At 41.3% G+C, this 25,267-nt stretch overlaps 1 protein-coding gene across 1 annotated transcript in view; it reads left to right on the top strand.

Annotated features, from left to right (window-relative positions):
• The window catches only part of MAD1L1 (MAD1 mitotic arrest deficient-like 1 (yeast)), a 353,023-nt gene that overhangs the window by 149,336 nt on the left and 178,420 nt on the right, over window positions 1–25,267 (top strand). Inside the window, exon 12 of the mRNA XM_010003276.1 lies at window positions 22,449–22,505. Within this exon, the coding sequence (XP_010001578.1) occupies window positions 22,449–22,505 (57 nt within the window). The remainder of the gene's footprint in view (window positions 1–22,448; window positions 22,506–25,267) is intronic.

Here is a 25,267-nt window from a genome sequence, read left to right as displayed (position 1 = left end):
AGGAATGATACACTTTGGAATGTTACTGGTTTCTGAGATGTGGGAGAAACAGTCTTTGCTAGGGGGAGGGCGTGGGAAGGGAAGGAAAAAGGGAACTTCCACGCGTTTAAGGTCAGTGTTGCGGAAGGGTTGAGGCATCCTGAGAGCCCTGGGTGTGGGAGGCAACACACAATCAACTTGTGCAGTAGTACCCAAGGGTAAGAAGAGCACAGCTGTGAGCATCATGCACATGGCAGCAGAGCAACAATGTGCACAGCTATTATGATGAGATCAGGTAAGGGCTGAGGAGGCTGCAAAGGAGAGGGATGAAGCTGAGCCTGGCTGGCACTATTACTTTTTGCTAGGCTAACTTGATTGAAGTGTGGAAAACAATTAAGGTCACTGGTTAGCAGAGGGTAAACCACTGTGGGTAACCACAGTTATGCCCACAGAGGAGTGCTTCTGGCAGCTCAGCATACGCTGGAAATGGGAAATGCAGGAGCAGCCCTTGCACAGTCCCTGTGTGCTGTATCTGGGGAGATGGCAGGAATTACTGTGCTCCAGGAGTTTAAAAATCTTGAGTTTAAAAAAGCCCTTGGAGCCCTTAAGGCAAATGCATCTTCTTGCACTACATTTTGTAGCTTCTGCCATTCAGTTTTGTTCACTAACCTTGAGATTCACACCATGCATCATGTCTTCTTCTATCACAGGTTTGGTTTTTGGTTTTTTTTAAGCTAGATTACTTAATTTAGCAACATTTTTTTCTGTGCTCCCTAGAAGAGAACCTTTTGATTGTTTGGTTGGTTGTTTTTTCCTTGTTTCTTCTGGCTACCCTAACCTGTTACCAGCAACCCTACCTCTGAAGAAACCACAGAGGGGAAAAAGTGATGCTCTTAACAGGGATTTTTCCCTGCTTTAAAGCTGGAGATTTTCCCATCCATTCCAGCAGTGCTGTGTGAGGCAGGAAGCTCTTTGGAGAAGACAGAGTAATAGTGATAATGCAGTAGGAAAGAGGAGGAAATAACGTGGAAGTAGGAAGATCTTGTGCTGGGGCAACAGCTTTTCACTCACTAGGGAGATGAGGTCTCTGAGAATTCCTTTGCTTGGTGTACAAACAGAGGTGGGAAGCCATTTGAAAGAACACAGGGAATGAGAGAGAACTGTGCAAGCCCTGGAGGGCTGCATGTGAGTAGTTTATCAATGTATGCTGAGAGGATGGAGTTAGAAGATACACTGAGTTGTGCCTGACTCCTTCCCCGGCCTCGCTGCTGGACAGCGACAGCGGGACAGCTCCCGGGACAGCTGCTGGGAACGCTGCTGTGTCTGTGCCACAGACACCTCCTACATTACAGGCACCCTTCCAGGAACTGAAATGCAGAAGGATGCTTTCATCCCAGATCACTTCAGAGATGCAGTGCTGCTGCATAAGAACTAGTCCTATCAGAACCTGATGGGGCAGAGGACTAGAAGGTGAAGAAAGGCTGATGGGAAACTTTTAATTCCCTTTCATTAATGACTGATGAGAAAAGCTGGATCTTTAATGCATAGACATGCAAACACATAGTCTGTTCTGGGACTGAAAGTGGTTGCTTTATCCTCCTCTGAACTGCCTGCCCCCAGCCTGCCCCCCGACTCCACAAGGCCACTCTGGCTGGAAAGGTTTAAGAAAGCACTTTATGGAGAGTTGAAGTAAAGCAAGGGAGAGATGCAAAGAAAAATGCCATCTGAAATGGTGGCTGGAAAAGCAAGCAGGCAGTGTCAGCCTATTTCACATGGTTAATGAAGTGTCACTCACCACCTTTTCAAAAGTGTGGTTTCAAACTGAAGAGGGAATGAGTTTGTCCCTGGCCAGTCTGATGTAAATACATAAAATAAACAGAATCATACCTGTATTTATATGACAGCATAAATTCTTGTTTTGATGCCATGATGTTAACAGCTTTCTTGCCAATCTTGGTTAACCTTTATTACCTTAGCTCCCATTGCTTCTAATTTTAAGGTAAATATGACAAAACAAAAAGATTCTGTGAATGCAGCAGCTACTGTGCAAAAGCTCTAATGTGGAGTTTAGTGTTTGAAAAGTTAAATCCTGCTGCACAAAAGAGAAATCACCATAAATATAACTCCATTAATAGTGATTTTATTACAACACACTTGGCTCCATATTAAACTTTAATGAAGAGAGATTTGCAAGGAAGCCTCATGCTGACACCTTCAATGGTCTCCAGCATTTTTTACATTGAGAGATTTACACTGTCTGTGAGCACCATATGTACTCTAAGCAGTTAATTACGAGTCTGACAGTTTCAGCACACGAAATACCATATGTTCTGTGTTTTTGTTCCACCACAGGCATTACTGGTGACCTCAAAACTCATTGACCAAACACCGTCACCTTATCTGCACCTGATAACTGCAGCACATCTGCTGGCAGTGGAAATTGGGCACTGCTGATTCTTGTGATGTTAGTCACAAATCTGCTTCTTGCAAAGGGAGTTACTTAGCAGTCACTCTGGAGTTTAAAGTGCTTAAAATTTACGTGCAGATGCAATAAAATGTTTATTTGAGCAGTTAACAGTTCCTCCCCATCTCACCCAGCTTCCCCCATCAGTGCTTTTCCACTTTTTTACCTTCTATTTTTTTCTCTCTTTGATCTACACTTAGTGTTTATCTTGCTTTATCCCTCTGCTGCTGAATTTCCTCTCCCCCTCAAAGGAAAAATGCTTCTTTACATAGCAGAGGGGGTTTCTGTGATGGTGGAAACTTTACAGAGAAATTTCCTCCCACCTGTGGAAGGCACAGAAGAGCTTGCTTTAATTTTCAGATTTCTTCTGCCTGCTTTCTCTACCTCTCTGCTGCCATCCAACCTTTGTGTGCTGTTTATTCTCAGTGACAACTGTAAAAAACAGTGAGAAGATTACTCTGCTCGCTTCAGATGTCCATAAGGAGCAAATCAGAGTCACTAGAGCTTTCCTGCCGCTCCAGAATGGCATCTGTTTCACTTGCCCAGACTTCTGCTGTCATTGTAGCATCTTATCTGTGACTCATGTGGGAGAAAACAGACTGTCTCTGGAGATGATGCTAATGTGCTCCATGCATCAGCTGCCACTGATTGCTGAAGCAGTCACAGGGCTGGACATCATCTTCTGACAAAGCAAACACCTTGTTGGAATAGCATTTTGAACCTGAAAGCTTTGGCATCTCTTGGCAGACTCCAGCCTTCCCAAGAAACACTGCAGTACTTCTTTTCTTTTCTAAAGAAGAGTGGGTCAGGCTCCACGTCCTCCAGCAGTCCTGCAAAATGGATTATCTTGGATTCTCTCTTCTTTCACACATTTCATCTGCCTTCCGACCCCAGTGACCTTGTCTAGTCAGGGAGCCATTAGGTTCCTCCCCTCCCTTTTGCACCTGCCAGTGCCTGTGTTTTGGGAAAGCACCTTGCAAGTAACAGTCATAGAAATAAGGAAGTCAAATCATGGAGGGGCTTAATGATTTGCTAAAGGTGACAGTCTCTGCTCAGTGGAAGAAGAATGCCTCTTAAAACTGGTTGATGCTGCAGCAGAACCTGTCTCTGAGGGTTTTTGTGTAGTCAAATTAGATTTTAAATTCAATTGCAATTAGGTTTTTTTGAGGAGATTCTCTGGATTGAATCTGTCCTGAAACTTAGTAATTGATTGAGAGAAGTAGTCCATGGCACTGCCTTGTCCTGGAGATACTCTGCAAAGACCAGCATTGTTTTCATTAGACATAGATTTTCACAGCTATTTTTAGTGTGTGGATGCTCTGACAGTTTAAGAGTGGCCGTAACTGAGCAGTTCCTAGGGACCATGAGCCTCTATCATTCTTAAGAAGTGAGAATGTCTGGGCACCAACTTGCACAGAGTAAATTAAGTCATTAACTAAGTCATTACCTGTACTTTTAGCCTATGCTAAGCTGTTTAAGAGGCAAGGCCCCAGAAAAATGACCAGCTGTAGAACAAGGAGTAGCCTTTTGGTGCTCTTGGCTGCATATTGAAATGTGTGGTACAGAAAAGCATTTTGCAGCTCTATTGCCTTCTTAGGTTTTGAGTGCAGTAAGAAGAGGAGACATGGTAATTTCCATCACCTTTGCTCAAAGTCATGCTCCTGATGTAGATGTAGACTGTGAGACTCTGCCCCAGTCATCTTACTGACTAGATCATGCCTTGACTCTCTGCAAACTTAAAATTTCTAGTAAATAAATATAGTAAATAGCAATATAGTAAATAAATATATTTCTAGTAAATAAATATAAATTATCACCTATGTTGGCAATACAGGGTATTTAGAATGGACTTCTACAACCAGAAGTGATGCTTTGAGGATGTGGGGGTGCTCCTGTTTTTGGCCTTTGAAGGTTCTCACTTCAGCCCCAAGAGGATTGATAGATGCCAGCAACAAAACAATTGCTCCCTCCTCTGCAATATGTTCTCTAAAAATGCTCCTGTAGCCCATGCTGGTGATGTTATGAATAACCAAGCACAAATGAGGCTTTCTGTTGACCTGGGGAATTTAGTTTAGCTTCAAATGTACCTGGCTGTAGGAGACAAGTGAAACAGATGAACTGGGGCTAAATTCCTACAGAAAATTTAAAATTAGATTCTTTCTTAGTGATGTTTTGGAAGGAGAAGATAACTGGTGTGCAGTTATGAGTAATATTTACCACAATAGAACAGAGGAGAGCATCTTGTACAATGTTGAGGGCTTTAAAACCCTTTACACTAGAGAGCCTGCATGCCTGTGCCTAGAGATACAAGTTTTGTAATTAGATGTCTTTAGGTGAAGGAGGAAGCAAGAATACCCCAGTCCTGGCAAATGGCAGCAGAAAAAGATGTTGCATAAAAAAAGCTTCTTTGCTGCAATTTGATGCATATCACCTCTTGCTGCCAGAGTGCAGCTCGGGGAGCAGGGACTGAGATTGGGGTGCTGTGGTAGTGACGTGTCTCGTCCTTCCCAGGCAGAAGGCAGAAGGGAAAAAGCAAATTGAGCATCTCTGGGGAATGGAGTTAGGAACAGGTAGCTGCTGGCTTTCCAAAGGGAAGGCTTTGAGAATGTAGAAGTTTGTTCTTATGTCAGTCTCTATCACTTGCTGTTGCAAGGCAGTCAGGAGGGAAGAGGCCGCTGGGCAGGTTTCTCCAGTGCTTGCACCCCTTTCCATGATTACAGAACTGTATTTTCTTTTTTTTCTTTTGCAATGTTAGAGAAACATTCAGCAGAGAAGACAAACTGTATTCTGCATTTAATTCAGAGATTTAACCTCTTTGAATCTTTTTCTAAGCTGAAAAGCAGGATAATTTTTTTCTATTGCTGGTCTCATCCATGTGGACTGTGCAGCTCAGCCCGTGTCACTGCTGTGCCACGTGTCTAGTTTGTCTTCAGAGGTACTTGAGTAATCCTTGGTGGGGAACAATCAAAGCTTCCCAACAGCTTCCAGGGTATGTGGTCCTTCTCTGGAGCTGGGTGATGCGGTTCTGTAGGAGGACATACCACATCCTCTGCAGCACTTCCAGCCCAAAGTTGCCTGAAGCGTGGAGATGGGTGTTCATGTGGCTCATCACCTGATAAATATTTTGCTGCCTGGTCCATTAGGGACAGGAAAATTGGCTAGTCCTGGCCAGTTTGTGTCAAAACTAAGAACCTGATTGATTTCAGCTGGATTTCCCAGAAGTGCATTCATGCTAGTGCATCTTATTTATTTTTTTTTAACTATATTGGTGCTTCAGGCTTCAGTGCTAAGCACAAACTTAAGATTGATGTTAAAAGTTGTCTAATTATTGAATCTACTACTTGGGAACATTCTTGCATCGATGAAAGCTTCAACAACTTGTGGAAAGCAATTCTAGGGGAGCAAGGAGGCAAATATCTTGTGGAAAAAAACCTAAAAGCACATTGGGAAATTGTTTTACACAAAAAATGCCATGGAAATTTTAGTTATTCCCTAACTCTGTGTTATATTTATGACATTAAATAGTCCTTCTCTGGTCTTCTTAAGAGAGGTTCTGAACTTGTTGAGATTTGTTGTTTTTTCTAATGGATAGATTTGAATTTTATGATTTGTAGTGCCTCATTTCAGCATAATTATTTAATTTTTGCATAATTTTAGATTTCAAGTAGGTATTTGTAAGTGTGTTCATGTCAGTTTTCAATTCATTATTATGGTCTCCTGTAATAAATGGATAAATGTATTAAACTATTATTTTGTGGTTTAAAACATGCTATAAACTTTTCTTCTCTAGCCAGGCTTTTCCAAAGATTTCCTGCAGGGCCTCCTACAGGCTTGTTCCATGGCTCAACATGTTTCTGCCCACTGTGTTTTCTGGGGCTCCAGCTACAGTTTTGTTGAAATCCTGTTTCCAAATAGTTATCATGTATAAACAGAAAAAGTGCTTTGAGAAAACAATCTAAACACAAGCTCATTTCCATGCTCTTGTAGATCCTAATGCTCCTGCTTTTTGCAGTTTGCAAGGATTGTAAGATCCACTTTAATACCCTTAATACTTTGGTTATTTTGGCAATTAGAACAACAGCAGTTTCTGTCTTGTTTTTCTTTTTGAAGCTCATTGATTCTTTCCTGTTTTGGCCTTAATTACCAGTAGTAGAAGGGGTGTTTCTTCAGGGAACTAATTAGTCTGAAAAGCCTGGTTCAGCTCAGAGCTTGAGCACAGTTAGTTGAACGGTGCCCAATGGAAAAACCAATTGCAATTGTTTTATTTCTGAACACACATAATTATTCACCTTTAATACTTTCTTCTCTATAGTTACAAATTGCATTTGCTCCTGTAGGTTCTCCCTGTCTTCCCCTATGGACTGTTCTGTCCATAAGCCGCAGCTTCTCCATTTCTTCACACTGGTTTCTTATTAGGGTCATAAATTAAGAGTACAGCACCATTGCAAGTCATAACCTGAATAGAATTTAAAGGAAGGTGGCTGAAATGATCCTTTTATTTTTCTCTTTTCTTTTCCACTTAAATGTTGCTAGCTTGCTAATAGTTGGAAAAGACTGGGAACAGAATAAGTGAAAAAGCCAGCTGATAATGGTTTTCACCAAGCTGTGAATAAAAATGAAGCTGTTGATACAGATCTCCTCTGTTTGGGGTGGTCCAAGTAATTGCAAGGAGCAATTCTGTTTTCTCAGAGGCTTTGCAATTTATCTATTTGCTTTAATCAGTGTTAATGTCAAATGTGCTTTGATTGTGCTAAAAGCTTTTCAGCAAAACAAACTGGAAGTTCTAAGTTCTGGAAAAAAGCCACAGTATTCCTGTGATGCAAATTGTAACATTTTTCTTTTGAATTTTATTGATGCAGTTTAATAAAGCAAGCAGTACTACTGTACAACACCACATGTGCCATGAATCCAGCTGTGGTGACAGTAACACAGATAGGAGATATATGGCACATTGATTTGACATATTGAACTGATCTCTGTTTTCAGTTTGTTTAAAGGGCTGTAATGGCTATAGTGAGCTTGACAGATGTACACCCAAATTGCAATTCTATTCAAGACCATGCTAAAACCAAGTCTGATTTCTGGATTAAATTATTGGTTTGTATCTGTTCCATATTCTCTTACCTGCATCCTACATCTCAGGCCCACAAGCATGAGTTCTTGTAATGTCAACTTCACTTGATTTTGGAAAATTGTAAAAACAAGTAATTTTTCTTTGGCAACCTGACCTTCTTGGAAGAATTGCTAAACCCACATATTTTTATTTTTTAAAGGAAACTTTAAAGATTTTAAGTGCTGCTGCATTATTGATGTAAAAAACCCCAGTGGTGTATCCAGTAGCTATCAATGTGAGCAGAATAAATAGTTTGTAGAGATTCTTTTAGTAGAATGTCTAGTGTAGTGGGAGAGATTTTTGGCCAACACTAGTTTTGGCAATTCTATTCTGACTACTGTGATTTTATTGAGTGTTCATACGGGTGCAGTGTTCTTCACTTTCTAATAATCTGGTTTATTCTCTTTTATTAGAGTTCATTTCAGTACTGGCAAATGCAGCTCTAGGATATATCAGCTCCCTGACTTGATTTCTCAAATATTCAGATAAACTGTGTGCTCCTTTAACCTCTGTGGATCCAGTCACACCTACCAAAATAAGGTTTCTGAAGAATCGTGTGACCTTTTTAATGAAGAAAGATGTTACAGATGCTGAGAGTGATGCCTGCATGATTCTGGAGACAAACCCCTGTTTCTCTCTCTAAGAGGGAGTGTTCAGGCAGCCCTTAAACCACATTCGCTTGTTATTTCTCTGCGAGAAATGAGTGTGGGTATGAAAGGGCAAGAGTACCAGCCTGCAGGGTGCTGCAGAGAGATCCCCTTTGTTTAGGGGCTGGAGGTGTCCAGAACTCTGGCACTGCTATTCTTGATCCATGGTGGTTACTCTGTGATGCTTGCTCTAAGATCATCTGAGTGTGTTTAATTGCATCTCAGCAGCAACATGGCAATATATAGAGCTGCTGAAAAGAGAGGGGTTTTTAGCTTTAAGTCTAGTGTGCATTTAAAGTACAGTTGCTTGTTGCATTTGGCAGAGGCTGTCTGGAGCCTGTGGTGAGTGCAGAACAGACAGGTATGTCTGTCTGTGCAGATGTAATTCTTCTGGATGTTTATAGCAATAGAAAAACAATGATTAGTGTTAAATTCTTTCAAGATAAATAATACGAAACATATCCAAGCTCTTTTGAAAGTGTCAGTTGATTTATTTATTATTATTATTATTATTATTATTATTATTATTATTATTATTATTATTATTATTATTATTATTATTATTATTACCAAAAAACACAGTGAATATACATGAGCATGCATAATCCTAGTGCTAGGAACTAGTTCCTAGTTCAAGGAAGACTGTGCACAGAACTCTAGCTGACTGACTGTATCCTCTTAAAATAACAAAGCATCCTAGGCAAATTCTACAGGATCTTTTTGCTTTGCTGTTTCTGTATGTTTATGAAGACCATAACTGAGACTATCACACCAATGTAGAGAAATGACATTTATCTTCACAGTGCACAATGACCTTATTGTTCATAAGTGACACTTCCTCTTAAGATAATGAGCACCTTTTTAGTTAGGCCAGGCAAGGTCCAAATTTGTTGTATCTCATTTCTACAGCTCATCAACACTTTGCGCTTTATGGGAATTATTGTGGTTATTAGTTTCTGTTGCATTCCACCTGCTCTTTGGATAAAGCTCTTGTTTCTGAATAGCAAAGGGGATTGAGAGAGGGAAAAGGTCATGCTTGAGTCTTCATGAACATCTGGGAGCTGCTGCATGGCACAAATACAGCAACTCCTACAACAAATGTACATTTTCATTATTCTGGGTTTTTTTGTAACCCTCCTATATGGCCTTTTCCACAGAGCAAGTCACAAGCCATGTATCAGCCTAGGATGGACAAGCAAGCTGGTGTTGCCCAGAGCTCAGCCACCTTTAGGCAAAGGTGGGCAGTAACAGGGATGCTTTAATGACTGCACTTAATAGGATGTTCAGTCTGATATGTAGAAAAGACTAGAAATTAGCCCAAGATGGCCCAGAGGAGCTTGAGTTTTCAGATAAGACTCTGTTGATAACATAAAAGCCTTCTTCATGTTGTGGATGTGTGAGGATCTTCAGGGCATCCTCAGTGTTAACTCACAAGCACATTTTCCTTGTGTACTCATGGTTTAAATGCCAGCTTCAGTTTGCCTACAGAAAGCAGTTTCATCACAATGTTGAGCCTGAGAGACGTTTCTGGATGAACCGCACCAAAGTCATCGTCATGGTTGGGTGTTGTGTTTTGCACATGATGGACCTCTTTGTTTTTCCGTCCCTGCTTACCTGAAGTGTGGCAGTTGCTGATGCTCTAACGTAGCTGTGTGCCTCCTCTCATCCCTCATTCTTCAGTCCTCTGGAAAACTAGAGGCAAAAACATATTTGTGCCCGTCACACATTTGAACATCTTCATGTCTTTTTGTCCCTCCTTCCTACACCCCGTTCTTTTCTCTTTCTTTATGTTTTTACCATGCTTCTTCTACCTTGTTAGCCACTTCCTTCCCAACAAACCATTAAGCAATAACAAGAGAAAACAAACAAACAAGATCTTGCTGTTTCCTTCAAGTGCTTGCTTTGCATTTGTTGCCTATTTATAGATTATTTATTTTAGCCACGGTGGCAGTCAATTAGAAATGTAGTGAATCCTTCTTTCAAGAGTGTGCCAAGAGAGGATCTTTTTAGTTTGCTTGCTTTTTTATGAGTTTTGCTGGAGCCTCCATCCAGTGTGCTTAAATTCCACTGGGATTTGTTTATTCTGAATAAATTCTCAAATAGAAGTAGAAGAGTTTTGCTCCTCTTCAAGGGGAGTTACAGGAGCATGACCATGGTGTGCAGGGATGTTTGATTTTATCTGAGGGTGGTAAAAATGGATTGTATAAAATTTTTTCCTCCAGTTGTCAACTAGGGAGAATTTTTTACTTTTCCAATGTGAAGAATGTCTTTTAGTAGAGGTACTGTTAATCCCTTTTCTTTTTCCTTTTTTTTTCCCAACCCTACAACTTCAGGCAAATTCTGCTTCTAAATCCTAGTCTGTTTGTAATGCAAAATTGATGAAGTATATTATTAGAATAGTAAATTATGACTGCCCCTGTGGCCTTGCAAAGGATGCATGGTCTTTGTGCTTTGGTTTCGCCTTTTGCTGAGCAGGGTTGATGCCAATTATCTCCAGTCCTTCGTGGGGAAGGTGGTGGAAGTTTATAGTGGCATATCCCAAACAGTGAGGCAAGAGTTTTGAGTGAGACCCAAGTACAGCACAGGTGAGATGTTGCATGAGACCTACATTAATAAACTCAGCTGGACTTCTGCTGGCTCCATGGGACATGTCGAGGTGTGGAGCGTTGCCAGGGGTTTTGAAATGAAGCTTGTCTGCATGGAGCCTGGAAACCAGTGGTTCGTGCAATACCTGGAAATGTCAGTGCTAACATTGCTTTTCCAGGGTAGGAGCTCCTTGTTATGGGTAGGAATGTGTTGGGAAAGATATTTTGCATTTTTTTTTTTTAATGCTGAATATTACTGGTATGGACTGAGGTTGGTTTTGTTTTTCCAAAACAGATTTAGAAGGCAAATACTGTCTTAAACTGAGTCTCTGCATTTGCCAGAGCCTCTGCAAAGGGCTTTTAGGAGCCAGTAGCTGTACTGATTTGTGGGGTTTTTTTTACCTTTTTTGTTCCTCCTTTAAAGCTCTTTTTTTATATGCTGTGATGCCCAGGCAGGACAGCCAGGATGAGGCAGAGTCATCTTGGGGCTGACCCAGAGAACAGGTATGAAATTCCTGCTTGGCCTCAAGTGTGAATATGTGTTGAAGAGGAGAGTCTCTCTGCTAAACTTGCCTTGCTCACAGAGCATATACAGATAATACAAGAAAATGAAGACACAGGATGGAGGAGGAGAATTCTCCTATTTGTTTTTTCATCCTTGCCTCCCGTGACAAGACTTGGTTCTTTGCTCTGGACCATCCGAGGTCACTCACATTTAGAGCAGCTGTTGGTGCCCATCAGCTGTTCTAAGCACACTGTGACATTTGGAAATCCCTATCTGGAAGGGGAATTGAGCTTCTGCTGACTATAATAGCTATGTTTGAAATGTAATGTTTGCTTTATTGAACAAAATCCAACTACACACTCAGAGACTGGAAATACTTGGGCAGCAGAGGAGACGGGTCCTCAGCGAACACTTTCCCAGGGCAGAAGCAAGGGCAGTACAAGCACTGCTTCCTCAGTGCAAACATTGCACAATCTTGTCCAGGAGGTGAATGTTGTTACCTAGCAACTTCCAAGAGTGCTTCAAATTTGTTGGAGACCCTTTGAGGCTTAGGCACTTTACCCACTGTTCTGCTAGGTGCCAAAAATACACTGGCTGTAATTTCACGAGCCAAGGGCAAGCGCTGGCTTAAACCCTTCCCTGACCTTTATTTGAGCTAATACAACCTGTGCAGTAGTACAGAGAGCCAGCACAAGAAACCAAACTAGATTAAAATTAAATTAGGAGAAAAAAAAGTTTGCTTTTCACCTCCCCATTGGTGTTTGCTGGGCTGGCTCACGACAGGGGCACTGGGGAGTGTGCCAGCACGCCTGGAGGCTCCCTTTGAAAGTGTGTTTGTGTGGATAGCAGTGAGATCTAGTTGGGGACAGGGCTCACAGCACACACATATCATTGAAGACATCTTTTCTGAACTTGCACAACATATCACCAGCTGTCAAACAGCCTTGGGCAGCTTAGAGGAAGGTGCTACTGTTGAGTGCTCAGGAGTGCTAAGGTCAGTAGGAGTTGTTTGGTAGCCTTGTTTTAATAGAAAGGTTAACAAAAGTGGCTGTGATATTAGGAGACTTGTATAAAAAGAAAACCACAGTGGTGCTGCTGTTTAGCTTCTGATATTCTTTGTTTCATCCAGCTACAGATCTTCTGGCTGGGGCCTAATCCATGCACAAAACCCTCTTCCTCATCACTGCTTCCACTCGGGGCAGAGGCTTTCCATCCATACCACTTTTGTCAGACTCCCCAGAAAAGCTTCTTTTAACTCAGAACCAAATATTAGTGTTTCTCTCCTCAGATATTGGCCACCCATTCCTGTCTTCAGAAGCATTGCCACCCTTAGGCTAAAGGGGTGTAGAGACCTCTCCTTGGCAAGCAAGAGTATTTTCCAGGTATTCAACTATCAACCCACAGAAAAGAAAATGTTGCTTTCTGGCTGGTAGACAGACAATAACTCTTTATACCTTTAAATTAAAAGTGACACACTCACATAAATCTTTACAGCAGTACTGTGTGCAAACACAGTGCCTGGATCCAGAGCAGTTATGAGATGACAGTGAATTGGGGTGAATACCCTTATTCTTGACTTTGAGAAGTGCAGTGACAATGAATCATTCTTAGTGATGAGATGCAGCAGTGCTGACTCATCGGGCTGAAATTAGAAGGGCTTTTTTAGGTAGAGATGTAATTCCACCATTTTTTTCTGATGAATGGATAAGAGTGAACATTTTTGTTGGCTCATTTACAGACTTCATCAACTAAATGTCATTTCTTTCCCTCTAGCTATCAAACCTAGTTGAAACCAATTGACAGGGAGAACTTAGATCCAGGGAGGCAGTACTGGAAAAAATGCATAGAAAGGAGTGGCAAAAAAGTTTGAAAGAGACTCTGGGTGTCATATTGCTATCAGGTTTAGTTTCTGAGATTCCCCATTTCTGGGTTTGGAGAGTGCTAATGCTTGCTTTCATCAAGACAGGGGTTTTGAAGCCTGAACTCATTCTGCTGTTAATCTAAACAAGACAAAAATAAATCAGTAAATTGTTGGAGTTAAGATTTTGCCAGAAAATTAAACAAATGTACAAACATTTGCTTCTTCCTTCCTCAACTAACTTTGTTATTACATCTCACAACAAGAGATTCTGTTCCTGTTAGCTGCTGACTTCTGTATTGCTTCCCAATTTAAGAAGGGTTAATAGAGCCTGAAGAAAACATCATGCTTCCTGGATCCCAGACTCACTTATAGTACTAGTTTTTAGATCACTTAAATAGCAATGAATAGCCAGATTCCCAGAGGTGCTGTATTTGTTTCAGAATCTGGTGCTGGTATCCTGTCGTTTCAGCTTTGGAGATTTGATCACAGTGCAGTAAAATTAATTCTCTTTAGTGTCCTCCAAATGATTTGCATTCCTTTCTCTTTCTGCTGTTTCCCTGTGGAGTGAACTGATACTCTGCTAATGTTTTTGAGTTGCACTAATATATTAATAATCTGTTTTACTACTGGCAAGAGGTTTGTGGCCAACCCTCAACAGACAGATTTTATGCCAGGTTCTCTTTCTGCTGTTGGGTTAAAAATTTCCCTAGGAGGGCAGCAAAAGAGAAGGGACTCCCTGCTATGACTGCACACTCAGCTGCTTTTCTGAGGTAGGAATATTTTTGAGCCCACAAAGAGAACATTAGTGGCAGGGGCTTCTCTGATAGGTGTTCCAGTGATGGGGAATGACTCCTTTGGAGAGTCCATCAACATCCAGCAGTCACTCGTGTGTGTCCAGGAGATGCTGTACTGGCTGGCTGCATAGAGCTGGAAGCAATTGGCTTGGCAGAGTTTCATCAGTCAGGCTGCCCTTTGCTGTTGAGGAAGCAGCTGCAAACTCACATTTTTTGTTTGGCCATGTCCTCTCTCCCCGGGGGCTGCAGCACCATTTGATTAGGATGGAGGGAAGGAGACGTATTGCAGAAGTGTATTATTCCCAGCAGAGCTGTGCTAATCGTTTGGTCTCTGTGCTCTGTCTTAGCAAGGTGTTGAAGGAAAACATCAAGGAAGAACAGGAGGAGGGAGAAGTTGCTTGGCTATTGCCCCTTAATCTCACCTCAGCTTCGGCTGCAACTCAGAGTAAACCAAGGAAAGTTTGCTCTTGTTTTGAGATGTTTTTGCAAATGTGGTGCTTTTTTGTCACAAGAAAAAAATCTGGTAACACCTGAGCTTTTTATTTTCCTACTTACCTGCACCTACCTGCTTTTTCTGTAAGCATTTCAGTCTGGAGTGGGGCTATGTGATCTTCAGGAACTCATTCTTTCCTGAATACAATGCTCTGCATTTTTCTCTTTCCCAATTTGCTTGGGTACTGTGTTCCTTACCTGACAGCATCTGCCTGGGCGATTATGTGAACAGTGTTGATAGAACAGACTTTGAGAAGGTTGGAAGCTTTCTCCAAGTTTCACATTTTATTGCAGTTGTGAATGTCACCTTAGCTTTGAGGATCAGGGAGATTAGGTCACTGCCACCTCTGAATGTGGAGGTGCTCAACTTTTGCACTTAATATGTTGCTTAATCCTTTTACTGCCTGAGTAGCATGACCCGTCAGGTGTGTTTTGTGTCATAGTGGCACCTTGTGCACAGAGACTACCTTTGGTCAAAAATTTTTGGATGGTTTTGCAGACTACTGTCTTTACATTAGAGAGGGAGGAGAAACAGTTTCAGAGGGTTTAATACTTTGCCCTGAGTCTCTCAGCAGTTGTTGGGTTGAGTGGGAACAAAAGCCAAATCTCTGCTGCTGAGCTGTGCAGCTTATTTGGAGCTAGGTCAAGTGACTTGCCAGGAATAAAGATGTGGGCAATTTCTGCTTGAAATCTGTCTTCCTTGTATCAGTTATTTGGCAGTGTTTTGTTTACACCCCTTTCTCACAGCATGACCAGCAAGACTTTGGGGTACATTCATTATAATCAGCTTACTGTTGTGCATTCTTGACATTACTAAGTGACTGGTGTCTCTTAGAAGAGAAATTGAGTCTGTCCTTGAGACTTAAAAGCAGGAGAAAGGTTTGGTTATTATCTCTTTGTCAAGTAAATCTTGATAGTGTGTTGTCAGGACACCATATCTTGCTGACGTTTTCCCTGTATCTCCAGTAATTATAACTGCGACTTTAGGAATTTTTTCAATTTGCAGGATCATTTTTTGTTTGGCACCCAAGAGCCTTCACTTTACTCATCCTTCGTTTTGTTAACCAGCTGCTTTGTGTCTCTCACTTGGGGGCGGCATTTCGCTGCTGCACATCACTTCCAGCAGAAAATTGGTTCTCAAAGAAGTAGCAGCTCTTGCTTTTTTGATGAAAACTCCCCTCACCACTCTGCACAGAGCAGGAGCCTTCAGTCCCCGGGTGCTGGGGGTTGCTGTGATGCCCAGGAGCACAAGTCCCTGGAGATGTGGGACATCTTGCTTATAGGCGTTCTAGTTTCCTGGGTTTCCTGTCCGTGCTTGGGGTAAAATTAAGGACTAAATTACATGGAAAACCACATAAGCTGTGGGCTGAGATACGTGTTTTTCATTGAGCTGTAAGCCTCTCCACATAATATAAATTATGTCAGTAAGTAATGGTCTGTGTTTTGCCTCTTGCAGCTTCTCTGTGAGTCAGAGTGAGTGTCTTCACGCTGTGTACATTCACTCTATGTACATTCCTGAAATACATTAAAGGTTCTTGGGGAATTTCCCCCTTCACCTTTGCATCAGACCGAGCCCCTTCTCACCTCCAGTCCAGCTCCTGTAAGATGCCATAAAGGTTTTGATGCTTTTGACAGCACCAGAGTTTATTTGAAGCTGTTATTTCCCTCTTTATAAAGGATGTGCATCTGATTTTAGAACCAGAACTTTCTTGAGAACAGCAAAATTGAATCCCTAAAAAGCAGCAAGGAAATTATTTAGCAATGCCTGATACTGAACTGTCTTCCTGATTGTGATCTCAACTGATGCAATTTTGTGAAAGATCAGTAATTTCATCTACAAAGCATCAAAATATTTTAAATTAGAAATGACTGTTTAACCCAGTATCATTTTGTGATGCACTTCAAAGATGCTGAAACAATTCTGTACTGCAGGGCTGGGGTACTAATGGGTTGGAGGCAGGAGATACTGACTGGCTTGCTATAAATGGATATTTAACTTTAAAATACCAACAGGCAAATGCATGCATGAACTGTTGAAAGCTGAATCCCATGGGTGAGATTTCAGATTGAGGACTAATGAAAATTTCATTTCAGTTCTCACAATATTTTAATATGCAGGATCACAGTATGCAAATAAATTGAAGTCTAACTGCAAGTGGCTGATGAGTTACTTCTGTCTCAGTCTCTGCCACCCCCATAAATAAGCTGTCTGTGGCTTTTGTGAAATCAAAGTTTTCCTCCTGTTTTTGCTCTAAGCCAGAATCTTACATATTTGTGTGTGTGAGATGAGTGATTGCAGCCTTCTCCTCAAAGTGCTCCTCTGATATTCCTCTGTTGTTCTGTGTAACTCATTAGTGTGGTGCATAGAGCTGTATGTTTTTACATTTGTGATTGAATTGGAAAGTTCCTTGTCAGAACTGTCCTGGGAGTGCAGCCATAGTTTGGATTTTCCTTCTGTATTTCAGCTGCAGCTTTGATGAATGGTGGGGTTTTTGTGTCTCCGGAATCTAACAGAAAGAAGCAATGTTGTGCTTTATTTCCCTTCTTCCTCAGCTTTTGGCATCAGATAAGATATGTTGGCTTGAATTGTATTGTAGGTCACATCACACTTTAGCCACACATAAAGGCCATCTAGCTTGAGCCAAGGAGCTTTATCTTACATCTTCTTTGGTGAGTGATTAGGTAAGTAAGTTACTCTGAAATTACCCAGCGAATGGGGGGGCAGCCAGCACAGGGAAACAGAAATTATTTGGCATGTTAGAACATGCAAGATTCCAGATTTCTATGATTGGAAGCTGAGACATCCTTGTACGTTTTAATTATGTGTTAACTTTAAAGGGGAGAGGCAAGAATTTATCTTAGAAGTTAATTGATTTGTAATAGTGATTAATGAACATTATACCTACATTTGCCAATCATCACACTTGACTTGAATCTGCATACAACTGTTGCATATGAAATACTGCTGAGGGGATCTTGGGCTTTGATGTGCAGTAAAAGTGCCATGTTTTGCAGCTGTGTTACAGCTCTGCCAGGCTGAGCCTCCTCCCCTCCCATGTGGTGGTGCTGCCCTTCCAACAAGTGGCCTTCCTTCTAGGGACCTGCAGTCGGGACTCATCCTGTGAAAGCACAACCCAGGAGCAGCTGTGTATGTTCTCAGATATTTCAACCTGATGAGAAAGAATAAAAATGAGTCTTTTTAATTTGAGGTAGCGAATGTGCTGCTTGGTTCTCTCTGTTGTAAAGTACCTTCTATTAATGTGACTGTTAAGATAATCATGTTTTTAGATGAAAGCAGAAGACTAAAATGATGTTTCCAAATGAAGGTTGTTTTGATTTATTCCCTGTATGCAGTATGCATAATTTTACTTCCCTCACTCTTTGAAGCAAGATTTAATTTTATGGTTTTGGCTGTGGCTGCTCCTGTGCTGTGTCCTACCTATGAGCTACTTAATGTGCAACATCGAGGAGTAAATTAATGCAGGTCCACAAAGAGAGCCCTTCGATTTGCTAATTGCTTGTAGAGCGGAGGGTATTGTTGTGTAGAGAAAGACTGTTCATTAGAGATTGAGTAGCTAATTTTTCCCTACTTAATTTTATGGTTTTGGCTGTGGCTGCTCCTGTGCTGTGTCCTACCTATGAGCTACTTAATGTGCAACATCGAGGAGTAAATTAATGCAGGTCCACAAAGAGAGCCCTTCGATTTGCTAATTGCTTGTAGAGCGGAGGGTATTGTTGTGTAGAGAAAGACTGTTCATTAGAGATTGAGTAGCTAATTTTTCGCTACAAGTGAGTCTCACATTTTTGCAGCTTGCCTATCGGTCAAGGCAGACAGCTCCTGTTCAGCCTGCAGAGAAGAGTGCAGGGCTGTTGATGCCATTGGTGTCAACACCTCCATTGTAACCTCCACGTGGCTTTAGTTTCATCCAGCCTGCCCCAGCATTTATGGTGAAGGCTGACTTTTGGAAGGCAGACACAAGACAAATTATTGATGCAGGGAAGCAAGCTAAACAATTCAGAGGTGTCTCCTGAGGAGCCGAACTGGTTCCTCTCCTTGGAAACCATTACTGCTCCCCTTTCAGCCCTGAGCTGCTGTATCCCAAGCAAGACCAGAGCACAGGTTATCTTTCCTTTCCTGCCACTCTCTTTTGAGGATGACAGTAAAAATGACAGTAGATTAGACTGTGTGTTGTCATGTAAGATGAATGTTTTGAATTGACAAATCCTTTTTTTGAAGGCTTAAAGTAATTGACTGAATACTCAAGAGGATTTTTTTTCCCCTTGATTTTCTTTTACCTGGTTGTGCTGCCTTCAGTGGGCAAATTGGACTTTACGTGTGTTTGTATATCTGATTCTTAAATTCAATATCTGTTTACTTATCAGATTCTCTTAATGCTTGAGCTCAGTGATCCGTGGGAATTTAACATATGTATTAAGTAATGAGAATATCCTTGGAGCTTTAGGTTAACTTTTGTGTGTAGTCTGAAAATTCACCATGCACGTCTTTCCTTCTGAGAGAGGTTCCTAAGATACCAAGGCAAATGTGATCAGTCAAAACCAGAACTGAGTTACATATAGGTAGGACATTGCTTTTCCCAGTGTGAATTCAGAGGTGGGACTGGCAAGTTGCTCCAGCAGAGAGCCCTCCCTTGCCTGCTGGGGCAGGGGCCAGGGACTGGCACACCATCACCTTCTCAGCCACCCTAAATGGCTCAGGTTCGTTGCTCATGCTTTTGTTGGCTGCAAGTGGCCAGAGATGATTGACCCAAGAAATCCAACAGTTCCTTCCTGAGAAGGTAAATTCTAAGAAACAACACTGTTTCTTTCAGGTCTTTCCTAGTAAATGCCCAAAGAGGGGTTGGGTGCAGGGGCTCTGAATGCTGGCAGCTACTGCTCCGGGGCCCTCTGCAGCTCCTTCCTTCCATGGCTGTGGTGGCTGGCAGCTCCTCTGAGGCACTCTGATTAAGTGAGGTGTGGGGATAAGTTCAGAGCTTAAATTCTTCTTCATAATTAAAAATGTGTGCATCTGTCATGCTGCTGGTGATTAGGTTGTATTTTCCTGTGGCCTAGAAGGAATATGGCAGTGAATCACTTTGCAAGCAGCTGTCCTCCAACAGCTGAGCTAGGTTCAATATTTGATTTAAGCTAATAAAAAGTCTTGGGTAGGGCTAATGTTTACAAACTGGATGTGATAAAGCATTCAGATCATCTGTTTTGCAGCCAGGCGAGAGCAGGCACAGGGGACCCCATCAAAAGTTTGGGCTTTGTCTTGTTTTCTGTGTCTGCCTCGATACACGGGCATGAGCTGGGAGCTGGAGGTTGGGTGGGTCCCTGCTCCAGTTTGCCAGCCCTGCTGGAAAAGCGTCCTTATTTCCAGCTTTGTCATTGTAACACACTGTAGAACTCAGTGCATTAAGTATGTCCCTTTTGCTCTTTTGTGAGACTTGTAGTCAAATTGTACATTTAAAAATCTTTTAATCTTCATAAATCATTTCTTCCAGCAGTCTAGTAAGTTTAGTTGCTGTTCTCTGAATTCCCACTAGTCAGCTACTACTAGTAGCTGCTCTTTGCCTTTCAGATGAGCTGCCTAGAAATAAATGCAATGAAGAAAACCTACCTTGTACTTTAATTCTTATCTGATTGCTTCTTCGAATCATATTGATCTGCTATTATCATGCTGCTGTTTTCAACTTGCTGTCCAGGTTTGCCTCTAGGTCTCTGCTGGCAGAGCAGCTTGAGAGGTTTGTATTTGGTTATTTTCCCCAAGCCATATATAAGATAAATTATAGAATATTTCTTGCTTCTATTTCCATTTTCTCCCATTCCTTTTTTATTATTTTCCTCTCCTGTCTAAAAGTTTTTCCTGAATTACAATGTGCTGAGGTCTTTTCTATCTTTTTGTTTTTTCCCCCTGAATTTTGTCAAAGTCCTGTACTTTAAAATTCTGCTAAACACGCTCCTGGGGTGCTGTTGTCTTGATGTTATAAAGAAAAACATTTCCATTGTGAAGGTGACCAAAGCTTGGTACTGTTTGCTGAGAGAGGTTTTGGAGTTTGCCTCCTTGGAGATACTGAGAGCCCAGCTGGCCAAGAACCCTGAGCATCCTGATGGAGCTGACCCTGCTCTGAGCAGCGGATTGAACTGGCCTCTTCCAGTCTGAATTATTCTGTGATTCTGTGGAAATCTTCACTAACAGGAGGCTGAACAAAGAGAGGACCCTCAGATTCAGGAATGGTAGCTGCTGTGAGCAAATATGTAATTCTCAATAGCTTTTTACATCTAGTTTAGGATAGGCCAGTAGTTCCCATCTGAAGGTCATCTTCATATAGATTAGGCTAATAAATATACAGAAAAGTTGGTGTTTCTTTTGATAAAAATAGTCAATTGGTCTTGGGAGTGTTTTGCAAAGGCTGTGCTAGCATCCCTCCTAAATAACATCTCTGAGGGGATGTTTACTAATTCTTCTCCATGTGACTCTTTTCTGGCTGCAGCCTGCTGGTGTCATTCTCCCTGATTCAATAGGAGTGGGGGAAAAAAAGTCTTTCCCAGATGTCTGCACATTTATATTTTCCTGATGCTTCAGCATCAAACTTGGTGATAATTTAATTTTTCCTTCTCACTTGTTTGTACATGCACTCTGTGTTTGGTTGGGACTGGCATCTCCCGTGGTGTTTAATGAGTGTGTTTCATTTCCCTGTGCCAGGTCTCAGGCTTGTATTAAAACCCTTTTCATCTTTTTTGAGTGTTTGTTCCTTAAATAATCTCACATCATCCCAGGCCCTGCACAGCAAGACTCTGTGACTTTTTCAGTTTCCACTGAGCTCTGGGACTAGGGAAGACTTGAACTGGTTGCAAAATTGAAGTTCTGCTGTGCTGAAGCCTAAGATGGTAATTTTTTTGTTTGCTTGCCTTGCAGTGCAGTTAGCCTGCAAAGCTGAATGTTTTCCTTCTCATTGCAATCAACTGTTTGCTGTTTGTCTCTGGTTTGGATGTAGCACTCAAAAGACCCATTTAATGTATGGTGACAGGTTGTTAGAGGGACTCCAGAGGGTTTTAATGAATATCTACTTGAAATTTTGTGAAATTGTTTGTTGAAAGTTTGGTGGGTTTTTTTAGTTCTGGTTTTGTTTATTTGCATTATTTAAATGAGCTTCTCTGCCATCAGTTGTGACTTTGTGCTAACCAGAGAAAAGCTGATTTCAGGCTAGCAAAGTGGTGTGGAATAATAGATGTGGGAAGTAATAGCACTCAAGTAGTATATGTGGCTCCTCTTAACGATCTCCAAAATATCAATTTTGTATAAAATCCTTTTTCAGAAACAAAGCTCTGTGAAAGATCGTCCTCTGAGTCAAGTTCCCATTTCTCCCCAAATTATACAGGGATAACATTTCTGCTCTGGTTTGAGATTCTTTAAATTTGAAATTTCTTCTAAAAAGAAAAAGAAAAAGGTCTTGTGTTGGGATACGTTTTCTCACAGGAATTGAGTGTGGTTCTGTTACAGAGATTTTATTGGTATTTTGCAAAGATTTTGAAGGCTGTCAAACCCAAATTTACACCTCTGAACTTCTTGAAGTTATCTTGAAGCACCCAGACCTTTCAGAAGCTGTGGAGCAAGGTTGCTCTTTCTTTTTTTTTAGATAAGCTTGGCAAAACTTGGTGGGTGTTGGACCTCTCTTCTTCCAAAGAAATGGAGAGAAAGCATAATTTTCTGACTGGGCCATGGGATTGAGATTTGAGATAGCTAATCTAATGGAACTCTTCTCTGCAACAGTCCTATTCTTTCTTGTGGATGTAGGCTTCAGGCTCTTTGGAACAGGATTGTCTGATGGAATGAGATGCTGATAGAACATAACAAGACCCAACACTTGCAATTGCTTTTCAATGCCATGAAAATCATGGTGCCCTTGGTAGCTTTGTTCGTTTGAGGGGAAGGAGTGCCATCTTCTTAATCTTCCAAAAACATATCCTAGACTTCATTTTCTGTTTTGTTTTCTGTTTTGTCTTGAAGGCTCAGCTGTCTCAAGTTCTGGAAGAAGTGGGAAATCATAAGCAAAGAGCAGAGATGGTAAGTGTTAATCTTTTGGTTTTTTTTAAAATTGTACAGAGCAGTAACATATGCAAAGTTCAGTTCATTTAAACAGTAGATCAGCTCCAAATATTTAGAAATGAATAGCAAATAATCCTTCTTTAAGTTTGTATTGCTACTGCTGGTCTTGGCACTCTCTGCCTCCATACTCACCTGGAACAAGTGTTGGATGATATCTACTGATCTGTCTTCCTTCCCTGGTAGTTCCTTTCTCTTTGTTAGCAGTTCTAGATCACAAGCAAACAGTTGATTTCATACTGAATTAACTGTGCAAAGAACAAGCAGATGAGGTGTGACAAAATCACCACAAACTAGTTTTTTGTAATATCTATTAATTTTCTGCAGGGTTTGTCTATATGATTAGCAGTTCCTCCAAGGACCAAAAATAATAGAGGCTACAAAACCAGGCAGTAGGGACGTTTATGTGTAGTTTCATGACTATGTATAGGATTCTTCATACTTGGGAATAAATAAGGTGTCAGCTTTAAGCTGTTTGGTGAACATATTAAGCTGTTTAGTGTTCCTGCTAATAGGCAAGTGAGGAGATTCCTGCAACTTCTTCTAATCACAACAAGGAAGTAAGCAGTGTCCAAGATGTAGGCACTCATCCTGTAGATGTGTTTTACACTGGATTGATTTTATTACTGATGGAAAAGTGGGCGTGCATCACTGGCTAGAAAGTAGTTGCTAAACAGACATCTGGTCTAAAATCTACATCATAAACTGCCATGCCCACACTGGTCCTTTTAGACTTCTGCTTAAGTCTTTTAAGGCACTGAAGGGCAGACTGGTGTGCCCCAGCTGTACTATTGAGGCACCTATTAACAGGTTGCCATGCATCTGCTAGGATCTGTCTATGTTTTTTAATTTGTTGTCCTTGGTGTTTCAACATCACATTCTTCGTAATGAGTGTGTTAGTTGTTTCTGGTTTTGGGGTGAACTTACACTGAGAGCAAACATTTTTGTATGCTCAGTCACTGTCTATAGTCATGCAGGTCAGAACTGATGTTTCCAAAGAAAACTGAATTAATCCTATTTACCATCTGATCTCATTCCATGCTGCCTTGTTATAGTTTTAATTTTTATACAATCAATTTTGCATTGTGTTCACTGGATGTATCAGAGGATAAATTTGCTGTTATGTTTTAGATGTTCTGGTGGGTTTTGTTAAACATTTCAAAGTTTTTCTTTTTGGTTCATTAAGCCTGGATTTTGAGTCGTTTGCCTTCAAAAGTTTGTTGTATTAAACAGGCTAGCAGAGAGCTGGGAAAAACTGGAACTTCCAGTAATAAAGCATTAATTGGTGTTATGTATCATCCATCAGCAGAGGATAAAGTAGCAGTCACTGTTCAGTGCCTATTCCCAAGGGTTCTCAATAGAAAACTGCAGGTCTTGTGATCTTCCAGTAAATCTTACATCAACCTCACCTGGATAAGCTGCATCCTGAAGTACTTCAGACTATGGGTTACAGATTCTGAGGTGTGGGCTTTCCTCAGCATTTTAAATTTTGTTCAGTAAATACAGGAAAATTGCTTCATACAGGGGAAGAGAGATTGTTCTTTTTTGTGTGTTCTGAAGGGAAGGGAAACCTGACAGTATAGGTCCTTCTTTTCACTGGTGGTAGATGGTTTTACATCCCCAGGTGAAATCTCCCTGATAGGGAAAGGTGTGTCACCTATTCTGCAGTGTTGGTGATGGCCAAAGTCTGTCCCCTTTGGATGGGGCTGTTCATTAGCTGCCTGCCCAAATGTGCCAATGGTTACACTGTCAGCCCCACTCCAACAAAATATTCTTGGTGCTTCCCACCTCTCCAGATTAGTGTCTCACCTGGGTGGCCTTATTTCAAGACTACTTTAAAGCTGATGCTTCAGCAATTGTTTGCCTGATTTGCATTCCTGGCATCTCACCTTCCTTTTCATCCCTCTCCCCCCTTTTCACTTGTGATCCACTGCTTGTTAGTTTGATGTTGAGCCTTGGTGGCAAGGGGGGTGCAGGGGGGCTCGTCCTGCTCTGAGTGCTGGCAGATGTGGATATTGCTTTTCATCAGTCATTCTGCAAACCTGCTTATGGCCCTAAGTGAAACGGAATAAACACCTGTCAGGTGCTATCATACAGTCTGATGGGTCTTTGGGCTGCTTCTGGGATAAACCTCCATAGAGGTGACATCTCTCCTGTCACCCTGAAAAGCCCTAATGGCTTTGCCACCATCCCCAGAGCACTAGAAATGAAGGGATTGGAACTAGCTGAACTAGCTGATTGGATCTCCCTGATGAGTTTGATGGTGTTTCTTGTATACAATGAGGAGCATCTTAGATGCCCTAGTAAATAATTCATTATTTACATAGCAATATTTTAAAGTAAAATAGTTGTGGGAGAAATCTGATAAGATCATGGCCTCAATAAGACATTATCTGTCTCCTTGGGAGGAAAGGGCCTTAGTTCAGGGAATTATGTCCATGGGAACAATCCAAGATGAAGGGTGGTCTGAAGACAAGGTCTTGCTAGTGGAAAGGGAGATGGACTTGCTGCCTGGCCACCATTGATCAGCCCAGCACATGATGTCATTGCTTGTCAGCTGAAGTGAGTTTATTGCTGGAAGAGAAAAATAAAAAAGAAAGAAAATAAATTTAAACATCTTCAGCTAATTGCAGTTGACAAGACAAAAGCAGTTTGACTTTCCAGTATTAATTAGCAAACCCATACTAATTAGCTTGTATAAGCACAATTCATGCTTCTTTCCC

Source organism: Chaetura pelagica, unplaced genomic scaffold (genome assembly GCF_000747805.2).
Source record: "Chaetura pelagica isolate M959 unplaced genomic scaffold, ChaPel_1.0 scaffold138, whole genome shotgun sequence".
Lineage (NCBI taxonomy): Eukaryota > Metazoa > Chordata > Aves > Apodiformes > Apodidae > Chaetura > Chaetura pelagica.
Note: the sequence above shows the minus strand (reverse complement) of the source record. Positions and strands in the feature narration are given on the sequence as shown.